Here is a 27,641-nt window from a genome sequence, read left to right as displayed (position 1 = left end):
TGACTTATTTTGGTTCAAAGAGAAAATCTACGGTCACACTGTCATCCACAGTTATGATTCGTACTCCTCACTGCATGAGGGCAGGTTCTGTACATGTGAACACGTCAACAAGCAAAATTTTGGATGGGACACACTAATTTTTTGAACATCAAGGTCTACCTTGAGTCTTTGAAAGAGTTTTTTTAAATGCCAAAATAAAACAATCAAATGAAGTCACACTTGAATTTTCATTGTTAAAAAAAAATCAACTTTAAGCGGTCCACCAGCAACTACTATTACTACCGTACTACTAATCCACATGCCCAACTAAGGGGTTCAGCGACCGCTAGAACTGTCGGTCTTTTTCCTTCTGCCAACATTCATGTGGGCGAAGGCCAATCTCATTAGCGCATTGGTGTTGCCAACGGAACTGTCTGACATAGATGGAGGTGCAGGACATTACTCAACTTTACGAAGAACTGGCTCCTGTCTACTGCGCTTCATGCTCCCCGTGTCCCAAGGGTACGAAGTATTAAGGGTCAACACCCTTACACTGTCAGTAACACCCCTTCTAGTGAAACTCCCAAATTCCAGAATCACTGCTCACCACCACTCATTCGTTAATCTCTTTTCCCACCTGCGGAGTCATCAAAACAACTGTTCACCACCATCTCAGATCATCCTCCCTCCAAAACCACCATGATCTTTTCTACCCTCGATAAACCCCCACCCTCCCTCCTGTCCCCAAATTTACAGTTTTTCCTTCCTGAGAGTTTCTTTCTGTATCTCCCTGCATTCTCCCAGATCCCTCATCCTTAAGCACATCCCTTGTTGTCCGTCTCCGTCTATTCTGTCCCTCAGCCTTGCCGTGGACATTTCCCCCTTTCTTTCTGCTCTTCATTTTGTTCTGATGCATTCTGATCCGTTTTGTATCTTGCTCTTCCACAAGTCTTGACTCTGTATGCAAAAAAAAAAAGTTTCATGTTATACGAGTACATACGTGGGCTCCTCTCGAGAGGCAAATAGTTGTTCTCAGTAATCCAAAACATTTTTAGGTAGTTGCATTTAAGTATGTGCTACTGTATAAAGCCCAAGTGAAAACAAGAAAATCTTGCCCAAATTCTCAGTAATGCTGCCACACCCATCCCTCTGCCACACCCATCCCTCTGCCACACCCATCCCTCTGCCACACCCTATACACTTATAAAACACTACAGGTTAAAACACAGACATTGCTCGTTTTTATTTTGCACTTTGTTGACGATCCTCTTCACTAAAGTCTTCAACATGGTAAGTCACCCATTACAGGTTTAAGAATTAAATTACAATAAATTACATTTACAATAATTACAATTACAAAATTACAAATAATTACACAATAAATTACAATTTAAGTATTACAGGTATTAAGTTGGCATTCCAAGTTGTGTCATGTCTGCTTAACTTTGTTGGTCTGCACCATAACAATTCCATTACTTTATTTATTTATTTATTTATTTTGCTTAATGTGCTATTGTGAAAATGGTTTAAGTTGGTGTGAAATTTAATTTATCACAACAATGCAAATCATCATCTAGAATACAGTCCCCAACTGCACCTTCAAATGGGACGTGTGCATGTATACTTAAGTGTATTCCTTGCTCTCCTCTTGTACAAAAAATAATAAATAAATGAATAAATATGTGAATCGTGGAGATGGTATGAAGTGTAAATTAATAAATAATGGTTTCCAAAAGAAAGTACAATCCGATCAAAAATGTCTTCCATAAAAAAGTTTTTTTTTTATTCCAAATTGGTTCTGATCCCAAAATCATTTAAGGCACGTCATGCCCAGGTATTATTGCATACATGTACTGAATATGAAAGAAATGCATCCCAGACATTTTCTAATATTAGCTCCGGACAGACGCACGGACGGATGTATGGACAGACAGACAGGACCCAAAATATATGTCCTCAGCCGGGATGAAGCTGAAGCCTCATTGGGGGTTAAAAAGTGTTCCAATTTGAAATGAATCTTCGCAAAATTCTGCATTCAATAATCTTTTTGATGACTTTTGTTTTTAGCTCATTATTTATAATATAGTTACACGGTGTGTCAGAAGTTACTGGATCACATGCCCCATACTCCCATAGGGAAGTTTACAAAGAGGGACGGTTTTTACAGAGAGGGACAACCTTTGTGTACCCCCATTGTCTGCCTAATAACAATTGAGCTGAGTGATCACAATAACATATATTGATTGATCAGACAGTCTACTCTGTTCATTAGCTTGAGAAAATCAATTGTACCTGTAAATGATTGCTTTTTAAGGAGTGAAGCAGCTTCAATATTTGGCTATGTCCTTCTTTCCATCCGTCCAACGAAAATGAAGAAGAAGAACCTTTCTTTGTGTTGGAGAGCCCCCCAGAAGAAGAAGAACCCACCTGGTTTAATTCTAAAGGGTTCCAAAGTGTAATTCTAGATGTGTTCTAAAGTTCTAAAGTGTAAAGGGTAATTGTAATAGGTTCTAAAGGGTAATTATAATGTGTTATTTCTAAAGGGTAATTAATAATTATAAAGGGTTCTAAAGGGAAATTCTAAAGGGTTCTAGACGATAATTCCAATGAGATCTAAAGGGTGCTAAAGGATCATTGAAATGGATTATAAAGGGTAATTATAAAGGGCTCTAAACGATCATTCTAATGGGATCAAAAGAGTCCTAAAGGATCATTGTAATGGGTTTAAAGGGTAATTCTAAAGGTTCTAACGGTTAATTATAAAGGGTAATTCCAAAGGGCTCTAAAGCGTAATTCCAACGGATAATTCTGAAGGGTTCTAAAGAGTAATTGTAATGGGTTCTAAAGGGTAATTCGAAAGGTTCTAAAGAGTAATTGTAATGGGTTCTAAAGGGCAATTATAAAGGGTTCTAAAGGGTAATTCTAGAGCGTTCTAAAAGGTAATTCTAAAGGGTAATTCCAAAGGGTAATTCTTAAGGATAGTTCTAAAGGGTTCCAAAGATGAATTCTAAAGGGTAATTCTAAAGGGTTCTAAAGGGTAATTCGAGAGGGTTCTAAAGGGTAATTATAAAGGGTAATTCTAAAGGGTAATTCTTAAGGATAGTTCTAAAGGGTTCCAAAGATGAATTCTAAAGGGTAATTCTAAAGGGTTCTAAAGGGTAATTCTGATGGGTTCCAAAGGGTAATTCTGATGGGTTCCAAAGGGTAATTCTAAAGGGTAATTCTGGAGGGTTCTGAAGTATTCTAAAGGGTAATTCTGAAGGGATCCAAAGGGTAATTCTGATGGGTTCCAAAGGGTAATTCTAAAGGGTAATTCTGGAGGGTTCTAAAGGATTCTAAAGGGTAATTCTAAATGGTAATTCTAGAGAGTTCTAAATATCAATTCTAAAGGGCAATTCTCGAGGGGTCCAAAGATTAATTCTAAAGGGTAATTCTAAAGGGCAATCCTAAAGGGTTATAAAGGGTTATTCTAAAGGATTCCAAAGATTAATTCTAAAGGGTAATTCAAAAGGGTTCCAAAGATGAATTCCAAAGGGTAATTCTAAAGGGGTATAAAGGGTTATTCCAAAGGATTCCAAAGATTAATTCTAAAGGGTAATTCTAGAGGGTTCTAAGGGTTAATTATAAAGGATTCTGAAGGGTAATTCTAAAGGGTTCCAAAGATTATTCCTAAAAGATTTTTCTAAAGGGTTCCAAAGATTAATTCTGAAGGGCAATTCTAAAGGCTAATTCTCGAGGGCAATTATAAAGGGTACTTCTAGAGGGTTCAAAAGGGTAATTCTAAAGGGTAATTCTAGAGGGTAATCCTAGAGGGTTCTAAAGGGTAATTCTAGAGGGTTATAAAGGGTAATTCTAAAGGGTAATTCTAAAGGGTTCTAAAAGATCATTTTAAAGGATTCCAAAAATTAATTCTAACGGGTAATTCAAAAGGGTTCCAAAGATGAATTCCAAAGGGTAATTCTAAAGGGGTATAAGGGGTTATTCCAAAGGATTCCAAAGATTAATTCTAAAGGGTAATTCTAGAGGGTTCTAAGGGTTAATTATAAAGGATTCTGAAGGGTAATTCTAAAGGGTTCCAAAGATTATTTCTAAAAGATTTTTCTAAAGGGTTCCAAAGATTAATTCTGAAGGGCAATTCTAAAGGCTAATTCTAGAGGGCAATTATAAAGGGTACTTCTAGAGGATTCTAAAGGATAATTCTAAAGGGTAATTCTAGAGGGTAATCCTAGAGGGTTCTAAAGGGTAATTCTAGAGGGTTATAAAGGGTAATTCTAAAGGGTAATTCTAAAGGGTTCTAAAAGATCATTTTAAAGGGTTCCAAAGATTAATTCTAAAGGGCAATTATAAAGGGTAATTCTAAAGGGTTCTAAAGGGTAATTCTGAAGGATCCCAAAGATGAATTCTAAAGGGTAATTATAAAGGGTTCTAAAGGGTAATTTTAATCCATTTATAGCATTCTTAAAAGATGACCAGCGCCATTGGGAAACACGCATTTAATACACTATTAAAAAATTAACTCGACATCTCTTATCCAGAACGGCCTCCGCAACGGTTATTCCAGAATGAGCTGATTCGTCACATGTTCATGGATTGTTTAACTCTAATATGAGGCAATTCAAGAATTACGTAACACTTTATTTTTTCGTAATTTGTGCAATGTAACACTTGATTATCGTACGTTCTGAAGAGCTTGATTAAACCTTCGTATTATTCGACATATGATTAGATTTTTTGGGGGGGTCTATCATCATAAATAACACTCGACCACAACAAAGCCAATGGTTTTAATAATTTGTGTAACATAACGCTTGATTATGTAATGTAACATAATACTTGATTACATAAGTTACATGTTCGCTTGATTATCATGCGTTCTGACGTAGTAACATAAGTTCTGACGGGCTCGATTAAACCTTACTATTATTCGACATTGATTCGATTTTTCGAGGTCCCTCAATGTGAATAACACTCGACCCAAAAAAAGCCAATGGACATCTGATGCAACAAACCCGGGCAGTGTATACTCAGCAGAGGCCTACAGGACTTCGGCACACCAGAAAAAACAAGATGGCGGCCATATTATTTCGTCAGAGGGTTATTGTGGGTGGAGTCAAGAGACAAATGTGGATGGGGTCTGGCAGCTGTCCGACCAATGGGTGCACATTTCAAAAATCGCCAAGAAGAAGAAGAAGAACAACAACAACAACAACAACAACAACAGCAATGCGATGCTCTTGTAAAAAAAAATCTCAAGTTGAGAGGTCAAGAGATCTTGGAGACCAAGAAAATCAAGATTGGTGGGAAATTTATCTGCCGGGAAAGTGATTATTGAGATGGACAAGTGAACTGTATGCGCAGTTGCTCCGTAATGTTGAAACCAAGCACCATGAATGATTCTCACTTACTCCAAACAAATGTGTTCCACATGTGTACGTAGCGTTCCGCATTTACAGCCACCCCTTCCTCAGTATCCTGATCTTCAAAAGAGCAGGGAACGTAAATCCGATGAGTATTGAGAGCACACCATATCGTTAGTTTGAGGGAATATCAACAAAGTGGGCTCGTTTCTCCATGCCCCCAAAACGACAAATCTGTTTGTTTACCATCTATCTATAATTCCAGTAATCTCTGTCTGTACGTTTGTTTGTCTGTGACCGCTGTTTCTCGACAACCACGGGTCCGATATACTTTTAACTTGCCAGGTATATTGCTGGGGACCCGAGGATGTGCCTTTTCAAGGTTTCATATTAATCGGACAATTACTTACCGAGCTATGTCCAAAAAACGATTCAACCAATCAGAGAGCAGCGAACGATCGCGTGTGCCGAACGTGGCGGGCACACTCTGCCTCGGATGGCACATTTGAGAGCGTATTCATTTATTTCACGTTTGCAAACTATGTTGGCGTTAAACTATGTTTTACAACTAATAAAAACGAATTTGCGATTCATTCGCTTTCCTGCGCGTTTGTGCACGCGATGGCGATTTCTTTACCAAACTCCGGAAGCCGTTCGCTTTGGACCAAACCATTGCATGTAAATAGAGGGGGGGGATTGTCACCACTCGCAAGCCGTTCGCTTTGGACCAAACCATTTCATGTAAATAGAGGGGGGGGATATAATTTTAGATATAGATATAGTACGGGCATGCCCTAGTTCAAGTAAACAAGACATTCGGCACTCAAAGTTATGTCACTTATGTTGATTCCTGGTTGATCTATAATCCTACTGGAAAGTCACACCATCGATGCTCATCATTTGTGGTTAACTGTGGCATCAATTTGATCTTGTAAGTGAAAGCCTTCAGATCTGACGTCAACACTCTAATGAAACTGCTTTGAGACACTCCAATTGCATGTGACATGCACCTTGGTGATTTTCTAGGGCTACGCGCAATCACTTCGCTAATTCTGTTTACGGTCTCTGAAGTTTGAATATTCCCCGGATGTCCAGAGTGTCCTGCATTATTGTTCTTCACAAAGCCCGCCCCTCTCTAGTTTGAAACTATATGACATGTAGTCTTCGACGTTGATGCACTACGTCTTGGGTATTGTCTTATGAACGCACGTTGCACTCCCATCACTGATTTCAGCTCTTTTATTCTCCACAATGAAGATTAGCTTCTCTGTTGTTAGTTGTGCCATGGGTTACCAGTACCTGCAAAATACAAAGAGGGAGAATTGCTTTGCAATACATATCCCCAACCGATGTGATCTTTTTTTTAGGTCCAAAAAGGGCATATAACTCGGTGAAAAATTGAAAAGCCCGAAAATTCGAACTTGTTCTGTAACTTATCATAATAAAGCCAGGTACCAAGTTTCAGTTGAATATGTTAAAGGGTAAGGGGGAAAGTCTGAAAAACCAAAGTTGGGACGGATGGACGGACAGATGGAGAGCAAATCTAAAGTCCTCTCCACTTAAACCGGTAGGGGACTAATCATACTAATAAAGCGCGGTGTTACACGCGCTGTTTGTAAACAAGGAGGAAGCGGAAAATGCGGTAATTTGTAAGAGTCTTTATTCAAGAGCTCACTGTAACACTGAACTCTCAGGGCTGCGCGCCCCGTGTATATCGTGAGGCCACGCCTCTCTCCCGGGCGTGGCCCACCCCCACTCGGTGTGCGGGGTGATGTCACCACGTCAGTGCTTTCGTGTCCGCCACACGCGCCCCCCCCAGAATCCCCGCGCACCTGAAGGGCCAGTTTGCGGGGCAAACGGATGACTTGGCCGAAGCGCCCCCTGGCGACTGGCGGCGTCTGGGATGCAGGGATGCCATCTGGGATGCCTCCGGCCGCCCCTGGGATGGGTGCAGGACCGGGGGGCGGCGTGACGGCGGGGCTGGGCGGTGCCGGGGGTCCGCCCGCAGGGGGGCGGCCCCGACGCGGGGGTCGGGCCACTGACGGTGGATGGTCCATGTCGAGGTGGGCCGGCTTGAGGCGGTCCACAGAAACGCGGTCAGGAGTACCGCCGATGTCCAGGGTGAAGTGCTTCACCCCGGTCTCCAGCACGCGGAAAGGCCCGTCGTACGGGGGCCGCAGTGGTGTCCGGTGGGCATCGTGGCGGACGAAGACGTACTCTGCCGTGCGAAGCTCCGGGGCGACGTGCGTCGGTGGGTGCCCGTGGCGTGCCGTTGGCGTGCCGGGGCGAACCTCTGGGCGGTCTCCTGCAGAGCGGAGCGCTGCTGTGCCGCAGACCATGGTGCCGTGGAGTCGGGGAGGAACTCGCCCGGCACCCGCAGTGGTTGCCCGAAGACCAACTCTGCCGCGGATGCGCGCAGGTCCTCCTTGGGCGCCGTCCGGAGGCCCAGCAGGACCCAGGGGATCCTGTCGACCCAGCCGCCGTCGCGGAGGGTGGCCCGGAGCGCGGCCTTCAATGAGCGGTGAAATCGCTCACACAGGCCGTTAGCCTGGGGGTGGTAGGCCGTGGTTCGGTGCAGCCAGACCCCGAGCCCCTGCGCGACCGCCCCCCAGAGCTCCGAGGTGAACTGGGGGCCGCGGTCAGACGAGATGTCTGAGGGGGCGCCGAACCGGGCGACCCAGGTGGCGATGAAAGCCTGCGCGACGTCCGCCGCCATCATCGACGCCAAGGGCACGGCCTCCGGCCACCGGGTAGTGCGGTCCACCATGGTGAGGACGTGGGTGAAACCCCGCGAGGGGGGCAGAGGTCCCACCAGCTCCACGTGGACGTGGTCAAACCGGCGTTCCGGCACTGTAAACGGGGCCAACGGGGCCTGGGTGTGCCGGTGCACCTTGGCGCGCTGGCACGCGAAGCACGTCCTGGCCCAGCCGCGGACGGCCTTCCGGAGGCCATGCCAGACGAATTTGTCAGCGATCAACCTTTGGGAGGCCCTCGCGCCCAGGTGGGACAGGCCGTGGATGGCGTCAAACACCTGGCGCTGCCAGCCCGCGGGCACGATGGGGCGAGGCCGACCGAGGGAGACGTCGCACAAGAGGGCTGCATCCGCGCCGTCGAATGGCACCTCGGTGACGCGGAGACCCGTGATGGCGGTCTGCAAGGCCTGGACGTCGGGGTCAGCGGCCTGGTCCGCTGCCATCTGGGCATAGTCGATGCCGAGGTGGACTACGTGGGCGACGGCCCGGGAAAGGCAATCCGCCACCGGGTTGTCCTTCCCCGCGACGTGCCGGATGTCCGTCGTGTACTCGGACACGGCCGAGAGGTGATGCTGCTGCCGGGCCGACCACGGCTCGGTGACCTTGCATCACGTCGGGGTCACCAGTAAAGCGCGGTGTTACGTGCGCTGTTTGTAAACAAGGAGGAAGCGGACAACGCGGTAATTTGTAAGAGTCTTTATTCAAGAGCTCACTGTAACACTGAACTCTCAGGGCTGCGCGCCCCGTGTATATCGTGAGGCCACGCCTCTCTCCCGGGCGTGGCCCACCCCCACTCGGTGTGTGGGGTGATGTCACCACGTCAGTGCTTTCGTGCCCGCCACACTAAAATGCGCCTTTTGTGTCTGTCTGTCTAATGAATGTTTGACGCCAATACATTATGTCGTTACTTATCCAATCTCAACCAAACTTGACAGGATGACCAAGGGTTACACAATGAAGGTTGTAGCGCATTAATTTGCCCCATCCTCCCCAAGGGGGTTTTCTCCCCCCGAGCGAGTTTTCCTGCCATTGCCGTCAATGGGGTTGCACGTTGAGGTGTATATCAATGTTAAATTAGCTTTATCGTGGCGTTTTTCCAAAGAAGATTTGTCGTGGCGTTTTTCCAAAGACGCTTTTAATAAAAATTTTTAATGATAAATCGCATATTGTTAATGTTATTACAAAACAATATTAATACAAATAATGTCCTGCTTCCCCAAGGCGTTTTTGCTGCAGTGATAACGTGTATAAATCGTTTATAGTTATAATGGCGTTTTATAGTTATAATGGTGACCCGCCCATAGATCGACTGTAATCTATATACCCCAAAGAGGAATGACCACTCCAACCCAACCCACTTTATATGCCTTCCTGCCCCTCCCGGAGTCTGCGGGTGTACTAGTATATATAAATGTTAAAAAACATTTGCGACAAACAATTTGAATGCTTACCTTACCTAATTCAATATACAGACTTGGCATTTAATATGGAATATTTTTTTTGTTGGGGTGAACTTACTTTTCAAGATGTCTTAGAACCAAAAGTTCATTGGAATTATGTTGAAATTATTCTAGATTTTGTTAATGTGACCTTTAAAAGAAACAAAAACCACATTTGACATTTCGAAACAAATAAATTGATCCTTGAAAGTGATGTAAACTGATATCGAACTCAATTCATGGACAGTACTGTGTTAAACTTCTGTACGTTTTCCAGAAGTATCTCTTTATTTTGCACATTAGCCAAACATTTTTTTAACAAAAACAAAAGTTAAATTACGACTGGGATTACGGACAGTAAAATTACAGTTCAGTACTTCGTGTAACCCCCACGAGCATTCAGGAGAGCACGTACACATTGAGGCATGCTGTTCACGAGATTTGCCAAGGTTTGGACAGGAATCGCTTGCCATGCAGTGACAATAGCCTGCTGCAATTCATGCACAGAGGTCGGCTGCTGGTCCAAGTGGTCGATTTGACGCATTAATTCTGCCCACAAGTTCTCTATCGGATTCATATCCGGGGACATGGCAGGCCACTCCATATGCTCTACACCACGGTCAGCAAGAAAGTGTTGGATCATGCGAGCACGATGAGGCCGTGCATTGTCATCTTGGAAGATAAAGTTTCCTCGAAAGGCTGCACGAGCAAATAGAAGCAATGTTTCTTCCAGAATGGCCCTGTACTTGAACTGGTTCAGGTTTCCATTCAGAACAACCTGGTCAGTTTTGCCCCCTGCATGAAAAGCAGCCCAAACAGTCACCCCACCACCTCCAGCTTGGACTCTTGGCACTATACAATCTTTGTTGTAGGCTTCATGCACTTGTCTGCGCACTCGGACGCCGCCATCTTGACGATAGACCAGAAATCTAGACTCGTCACTGAAGATCACGTGATTCCAGTGTCCTGGCTGCCATTGACGGTGCTCTCAGGCCCACTGTAATCAGCGCTGGTGGTGTTGTCTGGTCAGGCGTGGCTTTCTCAGGGGATGCCTGGCACGATAGCCTGCTTGAACCAGACGTTGGTTGACTAGCCTTCTGGATACAGGCACATTTGTCAGTTGCTGCCACTCAGCCCAAAGCCGATTAGCTGACTTGGTACGGCCATTGCGGACTAACCGGTGCAGCTGGCGATCATCCCTCCTTGTGGTTCTGTGAGGATGTCCTGGCCTCGGTATTGGAGTAGGGACACCCCTCTGAGCATTTCGTTTCAGGATCTTTGACACCTGACCTTGAGTGATGCCATACTGCCGAGCAATAGCACGCTGTTTCATGCCGTAATTTCGTAAAGCCACCACTCCATGACAAACAGCATTGTCGAGTTGACGGACCATCTCCAGAGGAAGCGCCAATAACTTTTGGAGACGTGCAGCAGTTGTTTTCCACGAATACAGAACGCAACAACCCTTGTATACCCGACTGTGAAGCCAATCGTCAAATGTACCTGTCCATACATTTTGTCACGCCACCTGTTATATAATCCTGTTATTGACCTCTTGCTGTGACAGACAATCAGTGACATGGTTCTTTGAACAAATAAATCACCAAAGTGTAAAAGAAACTCACCAGATTGATATACTGAGTTAAGAAAGTAAACCCAAGTCAAGAAAAAAAAATTTCATATTAAATGCCAAGTCTGTATTTGACACCTAGTCAGATATTTTTTTCCAATTTATCGGATCGGTTCATTTTTGGCAACCCACCCAATGTATGCATTCGGGTGGGACCATTATTTATTTATATACACTTAAATATCTCCATCTTCAACAGACAACTTAAAAAACTATCAGGGACACCTCTTTGTGGTAATTGTGCCCCCCAACGCATGGCGGCGGCCAAATCTTCCTTATCCTTCCCTGCTGCCCTGATTCATCAGGGAAGCGCGGTCATGGTCAGAGTCCCGATCGGTCCCCATGGACTGGCCCTTTCCCTTTTCTCTCTCCCTCTCGCTCTCTCGCCCCCTGCTGGCTGTTGTGATTTGTGTGTGGCGTCGTGGCTGCCGTATACAGCTGCTCTGTAGTGTGGTGAGTCGTCAGTGTATTGTTTTTGTCCCAACAGCCCCCCCCCCCCCCACCCCAGCCCTTCTCTGCTTTCCTGTTACATCCCATGTGCCTCTGGCGTTTTGTTCTCCAGTTTTCGACTCCTTTGTATTCGAGAGAGAGAGAGAGATTGAAAGGGGGCCTATTTTGGGTGTGGCCTACCCGTTTTGACGACGCTTTGTAAGCCTTGTTTATGCTTATAATGCGTTTTGGGTTTTTCATTTTTGCTTGATTTATTTAGGTTTGATACCTTCTTGTCCGGTTCGGACAAGAAGGGGGCGATAATATCGCCGACATGGCGAATGCATGCTCTCAATGTGAGGGTTTCGAGGGTTTAACCCGGAAGCATGTGTTCATGTGCGTTCCTCCCGACGGAGTTCCTGTAGAGGACATTATTCTCGCAATTGGGAATATTATTGGTGATGAAAATATAGGTGCTGCATCACATATGAATCAGACGGTAGTTGTTTTCGTTTCACACGATGAACTCGTCACTCGATGAAAATGGAGAGGAGACTGAACCTGTAGAAAAGAGCCCTACAGCACCTTTCATTTAAGGGCCGTGTCTTAGTTGCCAATAACTTGGTTGCTGCAACTTTATGGCATCGTTTTATTTGTCTACAACTGCCGGAAGTGCTGCTTAGAATGATCCAGGCCAAACTTGTGGACTTTTTATGGGGATGCCATCATTGGCTGCGGCCAAACGTAATATGCCATACTTCATCTGAAGGAGGCCAAGGCCTTGTTCACGTGAAATCCCGCCTCATGGCCTTTCGCTTGTGCTCCATTCAGCGCCTTCTATATGTTGAGCACTTGCCAATCTACCCATTGGCCTGTAATATTTTGCAACAGGCGGGCAGACTCGGCTATGGTCGTGAAGTATTCCTGACCCACCTCAAGGATGTGGATACAGCAATGCTCCCTATATTCTACCAGAACCTTCTCAATGCCTTGGAAGGTCTTACAGTGAGTCGCAAAGAGGACACATACTCCCCAGGGATGTTCGAAGTTGAACCACTGTTTTTCAACCCTCTCTTCCCTGATGTATTCAAGAGCCGTGATTTGTGCCAACGCTTCATTGATGCAGGCATGAACAAAGTATGGCACCTTCGGCCAAACTCTGGTGTAGGGTGGAAGACTGTGGAAGAAATTTCAAATATGACAGGAATTCGCTCCAAGAGGACAAGCCAAAGTCCATCACGGGACTCTGCCACCTACATACCACTTTCTTCTTAATATTGAGGAAAGTCGTACAAAAAGGTCATCAGCTACGGGTATTATGGACTCATAATACACATGGACATCCTGATGAGTCATATTTCCCTAAACGGATTTTTGACTGCTCCCCCAGAGAACTTCCACCTGTTAGCACAGGGACAAATGAATTGCAAGCTGCGTGACCCTAATTCTCGGTGTTTCTCCATTAAACGGAGTAGCACGCTGCAAGAGACTACTTCCTGCCGGGCCCCCACTGAACCTGTATGGGAAGCGATGTATTGTAAGCAAATCACCAAAAGAACAGGAGATCTCCAGTGGCGCATTGCCCACTGGATCATCCCATGCAATACATATGTGAGGAATTTTGCCCCAATATCTGCATGCTGCCCCTTTTGCTCTGTAAATGAGGATGTATTTCATTTTTTCATTGGCTGTGAAAGACTTTTTCCATTATTTAACTGGTTGAAGTTTGTGTCACACAAATTGGATTTCAGATTTACTTTTCGCTCCTTTATTTTTGGGTTCAAAAATAAATGTACACAAGACAAAACATATGAACTGTTGTGTTTTTTTGTAGCAACAGCAAAACTTGCTACATACTTGTCAAGAAAGGAGAAGCGTAATGGTAAACCGCTTCACCAATGCAACGTCATGACGTTTTTCACTGCGCTTGTTTCTGCAAGGGTAAAACTTCACTTTAATTTTTCCAAGACCGTGCATGGCTGAACTTGATATGTTTGTGGGAAAATGGTGTTTAGAAAATGTTTGTGAAGTTCGCCAAAATGAGTTGGTATTATCTCTTTCTTAAATAATCAAATGTTTATATAGTTTTGGTAGTATTGCTTTATTTTGTGTTTTTGTAAAAATGAAATGATGAATTGTTATACTCGTTGTTGACTTGCTTTCTTTTTCTCCCCTGTTTTGTTGGGATTTTTGATTTGTAAATTGTACATACACACTTTTATATTCTCTCTCTAACTCTGTAGTGCCCTGACTTCGTGAAGTGGGGTTACACTATCTTAGCTATGGGGAAACTCTATCACTCCTGTGAGATCGATTGGCTGTCTCCGTGCCGCAGGCTTGTTCGAGAGAACTATCCAGGGCTATACAACAACAACAACAACAATAACAAAACACAACTTTGAATTATTTATATTTTACCATCTCCTCTACCAATATACATTGTCTAATTATTTACTTATTTATGTACACTACCATCTCCATTACCGACACATGAACTTTAAATTATTTATATAAAAAAGACATTATTACTACCAACAAAACGTTTGAATCATTTATTTATATGCCTTTTACCACCTTGATTTATTTATTTATCGATATACCTTTTACCACTCTGCCACCTACATACCACCATAATTATTTATTTAGATACACTTTACCATCACCGCTCCTTACATTCCACCGTTAAAAATTTATTTATAGACACTTTTTACTCTTTAGAGTCTAAGGCTCTAGGCTGACAGGATGGCCTAGAGCAGCATTTCCCAACCTGGGGGAAATTTCCCCCTGGGGGAAAATTTTAGGATTCCAGGGGGGAAACTTATTCCAAGGGAAATACAATATTAGCATTCGTGTAATATTGTGCTTTAGTGAATAAATCTCAAATCTTTAATTCTTTTGTTTTTCGACTATTTACTCAACATAAACATTTATAACATCGTCGGTAAATAAAAATTTATATACCACAATTTTTTTATATAAAATTCATATGTGTGAGTGTGTATGTGTCTCTGTGTGGGTGTAGGTTTGTACGTATGTGTAGGAGTGTGTGGGTGTGTGTGTGTGTTGCTATATTTTAATGTTATTTATGTTATTAAGCGAATAAATTTTGTGTTTTGGCTACTTTTTTCCTTGTTCATATACAGTCACGTGAAAAAGTAAGTACACCCCATGTAAAGTTTTGACTTTTTCAACATATTTCAACATACAGCTATTTGATCTTCATTTCAACAATATTGATAGATAAAGGTGATATAATATAACAAATATCATGAAACATTCACATTTTGTCGTCCATTGTATAATTTAAATAAACATAAATGCAAATTTCGCATGTGGAAAAAGTAAGTACACCCCTACATTTATCACTACTTCAAATACCTAAAATTAGAATCAGGTGCACCAGCTCAGGTGCAAACGATTAGAACATCATTAGAGAGGATCTTGGAGAGAGGACCGGTCTTATTTAAACCTCAGACATTTCGTTTGGTTTGCTCTTTGTTGTTGAAGTGTGTGGCGTCACCATGCCTAGATCAAAAGAGCTCTATGAGGCCTTCAGAAAGAAGGTTATATATGCGTACGAGTCTGGGAAGGGATTTAAAAAGATGTCCAAACAATTTGAAATCAATCATTCGACTGTACGGAAGATCATCTACAAGTGGAGAAGATTCCAAACAACTGCCAACTTGTTCAGGCCAGGCCGCCCCAGCAAGTTCAGCCCGAGAGCAGACTGCAAGATGCTGAAAGAAGTCTCTAAGAAGCCCAGAATGTCATCACGGGACCTACAGGTAGCTCTTGCCACTGTTGATGTCAAAGTGCACGAGTCTACCATTAGAAAGAGGCTGCACAAATTTGATCTACGTGGGAGGTGTGCCAGGAGGAAACCTTTGCTGTCCAGAAGCAACATCAGGGCAAGACTAAAGTTTGCCAATGAACACCTCGGCAAAGACCAGCACTTCTGGAACAATGTGCTCTGCACAAATGAGTCAAAGGTCGAGCTATTTGGCCACAGTACCAGAAGACATGTTTGGCGAAAACCAAAGACAGCATTTGACCACAAGAACCTGATACCAACTGTAAAGCATGGTGGTGGAAATATTATGGTTTGGAACCACTGGCCTAGAGGTACACACACACTCACTCTAAGCCATCTAACCTGGGTTCACATACCAACCCAGATATAAAACTGTCATCCTGGTGTTTCACAGGCTGTGTGATTCATCAACGTGTGCACCATCCCACAGATGGTTGTTAAACTGGGCATCCTTTCTGCCGACATTAGTTGGTGTTGGTGGTAAGGTGTTCTATGAACTCTCTAGTTATACAATTGATTGTGTGAAGTATTGTCAATAAATACAACTGCAATGAAAGCAGATACAGTATATTTTAATTTAACCATATTGGAATTATAGTCTTCGTGTACACATCATACAAAATGCTGAGTTATTTATATTTCTATCTCAGGCAAAAAAGCTAACTCCACAGCAAGAGAAGGACTTTGTAAGCGCGCTCAAGGATTGTTTTGAGTCTGTGGACACGGTAAGTGAAAGAAACGCTTGTTAACAATTTGAATTTATTACGTAGAAAATATCAAAAGCATATTTTCATGAAGACATAAAGGGAATAACTGCTTTTTGGGGGATGCAGTGTTGAAGCCTATCTGATTCATTATATCCTTTTAATAGTGTGTGTGTGTGTGTGTGTGTGTGTGTGTGTGTGTGTGTGTGTGTGTGTGTGTGTGTGTGTGTGTGTGTGTGTGTGTAAAGGGCAGAGTATGCAGTGGTCACCTGATCAGATTTCAAAAATGTAAATAGAGACAATAGAGAAAGAAATCTATACAAAACAATTATTAATGGCAACACATACCACCCCAGGGCAATGATGAAATATATCTCATATAAAAACCTCTTGCTAACCACTCACTGACTCACTGATATAAATCTTTAGTACTTTCTAGGTGGGCTGGAAAGCTGAAATTTTGCATGCTGATGTAACTCAAAGCCAAGATTCCAGGAAAAAAAGACAAATGTCCGTAAATGAAAGTAAATGTGAACAAACGTTGGCCGGTGCAGCCTCGCTCCTGCTCATGGAGGGTGACGTGACCAAGGACAGCATGCCACGTGATCTTGCACTTGCTCGTTTTTATGGCAGTACGATTCAAAAAGTGTCTGTGGGATTTGTCGTTTACAGACGGTGTAGTTTTTTTGTCCGTTATCGACGTTTACAGTGGTATTTAGACATAAACATTTATCGTTTACACAAGTTGTACAGTGGGTAAGAATTACAGTACATTTTAAAGTATTGCATGTATACATATATAGTCGGACCCTGGTTATAACAAACATTCAGAACATGTTTTAGTCAATGCATATATTTTCTTTGTTGTCTCGAACAATGTTCCTGAAAAACCTGGATATAAAGATACTGTAGCTTTGGGCCGGAAAATTGAATGCAAACAAACTACATGTGTATGCAAAACTAAATGAATGCAAAACTAAATGAATGCAAAACTAAATTGAATGCAAACAAACTACATGTGTATGCAAAACTAAATGAATGCAAAACTAAATTGAATGCAAACAAACTACATGTGTATGCAAAACTAAATGAATGCAAAACTAAATGAATGCAAAACTAAATTGAATGCAAACAAACTACATGTGTATGCAAAACTAAATGAATGCAAAACTAAATGAATGCAAAACTAAATGAATGCAAAACTAAATGAATGCAAAACTAAATTGAATGCAAACAAACTACATGTGTATGCAAAACTAAATGAATGCAAAACTAAATGAATGCCAAACTAAATTGAATGCAAACAAACTACATGTGTATGCAAAACTAAATGAATGCAAAACTAAATGAATGCAAAACTAAATTGAATGCAAACAAACTACATGTGTATGCAAAACTAAATGAATGCAAAACTAAATTGAATGCAAACAAACTACATGTGTATGCAAAACTAAATGAATGCAAAACTAAATGAATGCAAAACTAAATTGAATGCAAACAAACTACATGTGTATGCAAAACTAAATGAATGCAAAACTAAATAAATGCAAAACTAAATGAATGCAAAACTAAATGAATGCAAAACTAAATGAATGCAAAACTAAATTGAATGCAAACAAACTACATGTGTATGCAAAACTAAATGAATGCAAAACTAAATGAATGCAAAACTAAATGAATGCAAAACTAAATTGAATGCAAACAAACTACATGTGTATGCAAAACTAAATGAATGCAAAACTAAATGAATGCAAAACTAAATGAATGCAAAACTAAATTGAATGCAAACAAACTACATGTGTATGCAAAACTAAATGAATGCAAAACTAAATTGAATGCAAACAAACTACATGTGTATGCAAAACTAAATGAATGCAAAACTAAATGAATGCAAAACTAAATTGAATGCAAAACTAAATTGAATGCAAACACAAGGCCCTACATGAGAAAATCGTCAAAATACACAAGATACTGTTAAAAGAAATTCTCAAAAACATCAAAAGAAACAATTTTTTTTATTATCCCTGCCTTTTTGCATTACAGGTGATTTAAGTCACTTCAAAAAACATCATTATCTCTCCAGCAGCTTATTACAGTCTTTACTAATCCAAATTCAATCAATGCATCAAAAAGGAAAGATACCAACTTCACATGATGATAACTTCAACCGGCTCTGTTGTTAACTTGGGAACAGCTACAACAGCATCAAAATGAGTTCATTTCCACATCCGTTTACGTTCCAGATCCACCACTTAAAGTTTGTCTTTGACTTCAAATCATAAACTGCACTTCTTAGAGTTGTTAAGCAACCCATGAGAATGTGACCAATGGTTTTATTTACAACTTTTAACCTTTTTACATTAAAAATGACTACACCTTTAAACTGTTAAGTAAACAGCTCATTCAGATCACTCATTCCTTATTTACTCGATTTATTTAGATATTTGTAGAACACAAGCGCAATTCACTTCATCAAACATACAAAGCTTATTTTTATTATGCTTGCACGTAGGATGCACCCCAGTATGTGATTGCAGAATGCAAGTATGTCCCATGAGTAAAATAAATAAAAAGCACTTTCTTACCACTCAATTATTTAATTAGTCACTCACCAACTCCTATAAATGACGAGCAGATAACCCGGTTCCACAGGGCTGTCGGAAGAGAATTAGTTCCCAATAGAGTGTGGAATATTTAGGGAGTTTCCTAGGAATGTCCTTTGACAGCATAATAGCAGGGACGGGGGCGGTCTTAGTGATTCTGGGGCCCTGGGCAAACGTCAAGGATGCCTCATCCCCCCACTCGAGGGGAGTGCCCCCCCCCCTCCACAATGCCCTTACTTCAACCCGACCCACTCTGAACAAGAATAAAGCGCACAATTCTAGGTGGGCTGGAAAGCTGAAATTTTGCATGCTGATGTAACTCAAAGCCAAGATTCCAGGAAAAAAAGACAAAATGTCCATAAATGTCCGTAAATGAAAGTAAATGTGAACAAACGTTGGCCGGGGCAGCCTCGCTCCTGCTCATGGAGGGTGACGTGACCAAGGACAGCATGCCACGTGATCTTGCACAGTGTGAAGTTTGCATAGTGTTTTCTGGTATCAGAAAGCTCGAGTAGAACTCCACAACAAACATCACACACACACACACACACACACACACACACACACACACACACACACACACACACACACACACACACACACACCTCATCCATTTATTGTAGATTGTTTTGGTGAATATTGGAGAATAAAGTAAAGTCAAATCACAAACTGCCGTGCATTATTGAAGGGACATGCATCTACTATAAAATATATGTTTCATCCTTGTCACACACTCAACCTCTCCACCAAAGCCGTCCTCAACCATTTGAGATATGCTGTTCACAAACTGACAAATGAACAGACAGGTGTGAAAACATAACGTCTGCCCACCTTCATTGGTGGAGGTAACTAGAACGGCACTTAGTGGAGCACATACCTCCGCCAGGTTGAATAGTTATTTGGCGCCATCTCTCAATAGTGAAGAATCATGTGAAATTTTAAAATAAATTATCATATCTGGATCTGGATTCGGATTTTCACTAAAATTGAATCAATTCTTCCCTGTCAAACACTCAACTTATCCACCAACCTTTGGCCAAATCCGTCCTTAAGTTTTTGAGATACCGTACCTATATATAGTTTTTGGCCCTAACTCTTCTTAATGGTGAAGAATCACTTTTAACATTTCCAGGATCCGGATCCGCATCAGAAGCCTGACCGAGAATGCGCGTTGCTGTCCTCGGCCCATCACGTAGATACACAAGTAATTTCAGAACGATTGCTTCAAAAGTGGGGACGAAAATCGTGTAACAAACAAATGAAAAATCACTCGCAGAGCGACACTTGGCAAAACAGAACAAAGTAGAATGGCACTCGGTAGAGCATCCTTTTGACCTCAAAAATAATTTGTGGTAGAATTCAGTGACCTGATATGCAAATCGTCTTCAAAGTTTAAGTTCATCGGAAGAAAATTGACAATTTTAGAAATTCGAAAAAAGTGGTTGACCTTTGGCCGATGTTGACCTTTGGGCCTACGCTGATCTCAAAATAGTTGGTGGTTGAATTAAGTCAGCTGATGTGTAAATCCTATTCAAATTTGTCAATTGGATGAAAATTGAGGATTTTATAAATTCAAAAAAAAGTGGTTGACTTTTGGCCTATGTTGACCTTTTGGCCTAAGCTGATCTCAAAATAGTTGGTGGTTGAATTCAGTAAGCCGATATATAAATCCTATTCAAATTTCAAATCGATCGGATTAAAATTGAGGATTTAAGAAATTTGAAAAAAGGTGGATGACCTTTGGCCTATGTTTACCTTTTGATCTCAAAAATATATAGGATTTTGTCGGACCACAAACTCTACCATTTGGTGAAGTTTCGTGAAGATCAGTTTGAAATTGTGACCTGTAGGCAAGTATAAGTGAGTGGGCAGACATACAAATACACAAACACACACACAAACACACAAACAAACACACACACACACATACACACACAAACAGAAAAACACATACAAACACACACAAACACACCAACAAACAAACACACACAAACAAACACACACACACAAACAAACACACACACACACACAAACACACACACACACACACACACACACACACAAACACTCACACATTACACACACACAAACACATACACACAAACAAACACACACGCACACACACGCACACACACACACAAACACACACACATACACACACACACAAACACATACACACACACAAACAAACACAAACACTCACACACACACAAACACATACACACAAACACACACACAAACACATACACACAAACACACACACAAACACATACACACAAACACATACACACACAAACACATAAACACACACACACACACAAACACACACAAACACTCACACAAACACACACACAAACACATAAACACACACACACACACAAACACACACAAACACTCACACAAACACATACACACAAACACACACACACATACACACAAACACATACACACAAACACACACACAAACACATAAACATACACACACACACAAACACTCACACAAACACACCCACAAACAAACAATCAAACAAACACACAAACCGGAGGGATCAACATACTTACAAAAACATTTTTTTTGTGCCAAGTAACAAATTGACAGTGCAGACGAACATACTTAGGCAAAATACTTTTGTTGCCAAATAACAAAACAAACAAACAGACAGACACAGACAGACACACAGACAGACACACAGACAGACACACAGACAGACACACAGACACACAGACAGACAGGGGTGAAAACCTAACCTCCGTCCACCTTTACAAACCGCAAACTGCTTTTTGATGTTGATTTTTATTGCCTGACTGTGAATATTTTCTGGATGATCATGTGAAGTGATCAAAAAATGCTGGTCAAGAAAAGTTCTTCAGACAGTGAAGTTTTTCCCTCTCTTTGCCAGGATCATTCCGGTTCCCTTTCCATAGACGAGTTGACTGAAGTGATGAAGAAGTTCTCTTCATCAACGCCGTTACCAAAAGGAGGAATTGAAAAAATTATGAAAAAGTTTGATACAAATCATGACAACGAAGTATCGTTTGATGGTAAATCGTTATATGGTCAAATGTAAATATATTTTCTGCCAAGTAATTGACAAATTAATTTTCTATTTCATGAGATACATTACCGTAAGTGTCTGCAACAGTCACATTGTTGTAAAAATGTTTGTTTGCCGATTATTATTCAGATTCTCCTTTTTCTATAAATTGCCATATTGTTGCCTCTGAAGATGGGTGGAGGTTGTGTTTTCACCCCTGTCTGCAGTCTGTCTGTCTTGTGAGTAGAATATCTCAAAACGTTGTGAACGTATTCGGACGAATTTTGGTGGACAGGTTGGGTATGGGACAACTGGTAAGGACCAGATGATTCGATTTTGGTGAAGATTCGGATCCGGATACTAGAATTTTTAAAGTGATTCTTCACCATTGAGATAAAGAGCCAAAATCGAAACATAGCACGATATCTCAAATGTTTTGGACGAGTTTTGGCAAACCCAGGTGGAGGAGTTGGTTAAGTGATAAGAACAAGCGATTAGGTTTTGGTTCAGGTCTGGTCTCAGATTGGTCTACAGTGGAATACAAAACATAAACCGTTCAGCCTGGCGAAGCCATGGTGTGCGTTCTGAGCCACACTGTGCCTGGTATCATACTGTGCCTGGTATCACACTGTGCCTGGTATCATACTGTGCCTGGTATCATACTGTGCCTGGTATCACACTGTGCCTGGTATCACACTGTGCCTGGTATCATACTGTGCCTGGTACCATACTGTGCCTGGTATCATACTGTACCTGGTATCACACTGTGCCTGGTATCACACTGTGCCTGGTATCACACTGTGCCTGGTATCACACTGTGCCTGGTATCACACTGTGCCTGGTATCACACTGTGCCTGGTATCACACTGTGCCTGGTATCACACTGTGCCTGGTATCACACTGTGCCCGGTATCACACTGTGCCCGGTATCACACTGTGCCCGGTATCACACTGTGCCCGGTATCACACTGTGCCCGGTATCACACTGTGCCCGGTATCACACTGTGCCCGGTATCACACTGTGCCCGGTATCACACTGTGCCCGGTATCACACTGTGCCTGGTATCATACTGTACCTGGTATCACACTGTGCCTGGTATCACACTGTGCCTGGTATCACACTGTGCCTGGTATCACACTGTGCCTGGTATCACACTGTGCCTGGTATCACACTGTGCCTGGTATCACACTGTGCCTGGTATCACACTGTGCCTGGTATCACACTGTGCCTGGTATCACACTGTGCCTGGTATCATACTGTGCCTGGTACCATACTGTGCCTGGTATCACACTGTGCCTGGTATCACACTGTGCCTGGTATCATACTGTGCCTGGTACCATACTGTGCCTGGTATCATACTGTGCCTGGTACCACACTGTGCCTGGTATCACACTGTGCCTGGTATCACACTGTGCCTGGTATCATACTGTGCCTGGTATCATACTGTGCCTGTAATCACACTGTGCCTGGTATCACACTGTGCCTGGTATCATACTGTGCCTGGTACCATACTGTGCCTGGTATCATACTGTGCCTGGTATCACACTGTGCCTGGTATCACACTGTGCCTGGTATCACACTGTGCCTGGTATCACACTGTGCCTGGTATCACACTGTGCCTGATATCACACTGTGCCCGGTATCACACTGTGCCCGGTATCACAATGTGCCCGGTATCACACTGTGCCCGGTATCACACTGTGCCCGGTATCACACTGTGCCCGGTATCACACTGTGCCCGGTATCACACTGTGCCCGGTATCACACTGTGCCCGGTATCACACTGTGCCCGGTATCACACTGTGCCCGGTATCACACTGTGCCCGGTATCACACTGTGCCCGGTATCACACTGTGCCCGGTATCACACTGTGCCCGGTATCACACTGTGCCCGGTATCACACTGTGCCCGGTATCACACTGTGCCCGGTATCACACTGTGCCCGGTATCACACTGTGCCCGGTATCACACTGTGCCCGGTATCACACTGTGCCCGGTATCACACTGTGCCCGGTATCACACTGTGCCCGGTATCACACTGTGCCCGGTATCACACTGTGCCCGGTATCACACTGTGCCCGGTATCACACTGTGCCCGGTATCACACTGTGCCCGGTATCACTGTGCCTGGTATCACACTGTGCCTGGTATCACACTGTGCCTGGTATCACACTGTGCCTGGTATCACACTGTGCCTGGTATCACACTGTGCCTGGTATCATACTGTGCCTGGTATCACACTGTGCCTGGTATCACACTGTGCCTGGTATCATACTGTGCCTGGTATCACACTGTGCCTGGTATCACACTGTGCCTGGTATCACACTGTGCCTGGTATCACACTGTGCCTGGTATCACACTGTGACTGGTATCATACTGTGCCTGGTATCACACTGTGTCTGGTATCACACTGTGCCTGGTATCACACTGTGCCTGGTATCACACTGTGCCTGTTATCATACTGTGCTTTGTTATCACACTGTGCCTGGTATCACCCTGTGCCTGGTATCACACTGTGCCTGGTATCACACTGTGACTGATTTCACACTGTGCCTGGTATTATACTGTGCCTGGTATCACACTGTGCCTGGTATCACACTGTGCCTGGTATCATACTGTGCTTTGTTATCACACTGTGTCTGGTATCACTGTGCCTGGTATCATACTGTGCCTGGTATCACCCTGTGCCTGGTATCACACTGTGCCTGGTATCACACTGTGCCTGATTTCACACTGTGCCTGGTATTATACTGTGCCTGATATCACACTGTGCCTGGTATCCAACTGTGCCTGGTATCACACTGTACCTGGTATCACACTGTGCCTGATATCACACTGTGCCTGATATCACACTGTGCCTTGTATCACACTGTGCCTTGTATCACACTGTGCCTGGTATCACACTGTGCCTGGTATCACTGTGCCTGGTATCACACGGTGCCTGATATCACACTGTGCCTGGTATCACACTGTGCCTGGTATCACACTGTGCCTGATATCACACTGTGCCTGATATCACACTGTGCCTGGTATCACACGGTGCCTGATATCACACTGTGCCTTGTATCACACTGTGCCTTGTATCACACTGTGCCTGGTATCACACTGTGCCTGGTATCACTGTGCCTGGTATCACACTGTGCCTGGTATCACACTGTGCCTGGTATCACACTGTGCCTGGTATCACTGTGCCTTGTATCACACTGTGCCTGGTATCACACTGTGCCTGGTATCACACTGTGCCTGGTATCACACTGTGACTGGTATCACACTGTGACTGGTATCACACTGTGCCTGGTATCACTGTGCCTGGTATCACACTGTGCCTGGTATCACACTGTGACTGGTATCACACTGTGCCTGGTATCACTGTGCCTGGTATCACACTGTGCCTGGTATCACACTGTGACTGGTATCACACTGTGCCTGATATCACACTGTGCCTGGTATCACACCGTTCGACATGAGTTTATTTGCATTTACTGTTGGATTCCATATTTTTAATCCACCTTGGCCTTGGGGGATTAGGTCATTGGCTGCATCAATTCTTGGATTCTCTTGAGGATTATAATAATTTCATTAAAAGTGTGGTTGGGCCTAAATTTCCAAAACATATGGAAGTGGTTATCCAATGGTGGATCAGTGTCCAATTGTAGGTATCCCATTCGTGAAGCTTTTTGAACACCCCTCCATAACATGGTAGCTGCTCCACTAGCTGCACTCATGCTTCAAAATTCATAATGTCCATTTTCTAATGAATTGTTTGGTCTTTGCAACATGTTTACTATACACAGGGTGTCCCATAAGTGTAGAACCGTCCCGTAAGTCTAGAACCGTCCCGTAAGTCTAGAACCATCCTGTAAGTCTAGAACCGTCCCGTGAGTCTAGAACCATCCCGTAAGTCTGGAACCGTCCCGGAAGTCTAGAACCGTCCCGTAAGTCTAGAACCATCCCGTAAGTCTGGAACCGTCCCGTAAGTCTAGAACCGTCCTGTAAGTCTAGAACCGTCCCATGTCTAGAATCATCCCGTAAGTCTAGAACCGGCCTGTAAGTCTAGAACCGTCCTGTAAGTCTAGAACCGTCCCATGTCTAGAATCATCCCGTAAGTCTAGAACCGGCCTGTAAGTCTAGAACCGTCCCATAAGTCTAGAACCGTCCCGTACGTCTAGAACCGTCCCGTAAGTCTGGAACCGTCCCGTAAGTCTAAAACCGTCCTGTAAGTCTAGAACCGTCCCATAAGTGAATCACTTATCTTGTCCTGTGGTTCCAGACTTATGGGACACCCTGTGGTATACTGTTAGGTTTCACCTGGTAACTTGAATATAACAAATTACAAATATACATTTACTCCAACTAAACTCTTCTTAAGATGAATATTTGTCAATTGTCATGATAAAGTTTGTGGAACTTTTCTCTTTGGCTAAACGGAATTCCTAATGAATATTTGTGTTTGTGCCCAAAATTGTAATTTGACATCTTGCTTCTTTCCGACAAGCTCGAGTGTAAAAACATAAGACTGTTGGAAGTTTTGAAATTGTGGATTATTAATTCGATTTCTTCTTCCCACAGAATTCAAAAGCGTTGTTTTCAAGAATTTGAATCTTCAGTGATGAAAGCAATGATGATGCTTCCATCTTTGTACCCCCTGCTGCCTTTAAAAAAATGGATACCACAGTTTACATTGTGGTCGTATTCAAGAAAGATTAGTGCGTTATATTGCTGTTTGTTTCTATCATTAAAAAGCATCATCATACTGTATTTTGAGAAATATCCGTTTCTTTCTTTGTTTGACTTCTATGCACTCCTGAACCTCTGGGTGGAATGAGTTGAAACCTGGTGGGTGGGTGTACTCGTGGTGTGCCCGGGAAAGTTTTAGGCAGTAAAAAACAAGACCGAAAGTCTAACGGCGGCGTAGCCGGGCTTGTAAAATACTATAAACCACAAACACACATGATTAGCTTTTTAAACAGTCGCTAATGCTGCTTACAACATTAAGCAAAGAAACTTGGAGGAATCTCGACATCCGTGAGGTAAGTTTTACTTTCAGAACTGATGGAAGATCTACTGTAATCTAGATTCTAGATTATACCCCACAAGAGTTGGGTACGCACTGTTTTGTTGGAAGAGACGTAATGTCGATGCTTTAGATATTTGATGATTATTTTAACAATCGGTTTGTTTGTGTTTCACACGAAATGAAAAACATACAGGTAGAGCATGGCGATTGTGATAGATGACAGGTTTGATGATATGATCGGCATGAACGGCATATAAATCAAAATGGCGGACTGTGGAGAGTCGGCCGCAGCACCACCGTAATGACATCAGACGTAATCACATCACCCTGACATGTAACGAGATCCTCAGCTCTGATTGGTATACGTTTGAGGGGACATACATACATACATACATATAAACATACATACATGCATACAAACGGACAAACACTGTTCTAGACGGCTTTGCCCTATGGGCTACGCAGTAAAAAGGTTAATAGTCCTCGAGGCGTGGGGAAAGGTGGGGGGAGGGGGGGGGGAGTATAAAACATATGGACACTGCAAGGACTTCCAGGAAAGAAGTCGGTATTTCAAAAAAGTGGATCTGGGGTGAAATTAGCGGGGATAGAAAAGATCAAGGTTTTGGATGGGGCAAGTTGAGAGATGGTGGTGAACAGCTGTTTTAAAGACCTGGAGGGAGGAGTGGGATTGAAGAGAGTGAGGGAGTTTGTTCCAGAGGCGGGAGAAAAGAGGAATGAAGGAGTGAAGGTGAGCAGAGGGTCTTGATTTTGGCAGTTTCACCAGAAGAGGGTTGCTAGCAGATCTTGTGCGACCTGCAGGAGTATTTGAGGGACAGAGCACAGATAGAGCTGGGGGAGCAAGGCAGGAGAGGAGTCGGTAGAA

The 27,641-nt window shown here is 43.0% G+C and overlaps 1 protein-coding gene across 1 annotated transcript; it reads left to right on the top strand.

The window, feature by feature from the left end:
- Positions 1 to 1,191: 1,191 nt before the first annotated feature.
- On the top strand, positions 1,192 to 26,499 carry LOC137411270 (calhepatin-like). Its single transcript, XM_078769576.1, has 4 exons — positions 1,192 to 1,269; positions 16,049 to 16,123; positions 21,606 to 21,747; positions 26,311 to 26,499. Exons 1-4 carry the CDS (start codon positions 1,267 to 1,269, stop codon positions 26,349 to 26,351), a joined length of 261 nt encoding a protein of 86 aa, XP_078625702.1. The 5' UTR covers positions 1,192 to 1,266; the 3' UTR covers positions 26,352 to 26,499.
- Positions 26,500 to 27,641: the final 1,142 nt, after the last annotated feature.

Source organism: Myxine glutinosa, chromosome 1 (genome assembly GCF_964187855.1).
Source record: "Myxine glutinosa chromosome 1, kmMyxGlut1.1, whole genome shotgun sequence".
NCBI classification, from domain to species: Eukaryota; Metazoa; Chordata; class Myxini; order Myxiniformes; family Myxinidae; genus Myxine; species Myxine glutinosa.
Note: the sequence above shows the minus strand (reverse complement) of the source record. Positions and strands in the feature narration are given on the sequence as shown.

What these genes read in the sequence shown, in the direction of transcription:
- LOC137411270 (XM_078769576.1), top strand. An exon ending in GTTTTGAGTCTGTGGACACG is followed by an intron (nt 16,124 to 21,605) that starts GTAAGTGAAAGA and finishes TCTCTTTGCCAG; the next exon opens with GATCATTCCGGTTCCCTTTC. An exon ending in CAACGAAGTATCGTTTGATG is followed by an intron (nt 21,748 to 26,310) that starts GTAAATCGTTAT and finishes TTCTTCCCACAG; the next exon opens with AATTCAAAAGCGTTGTTTTC.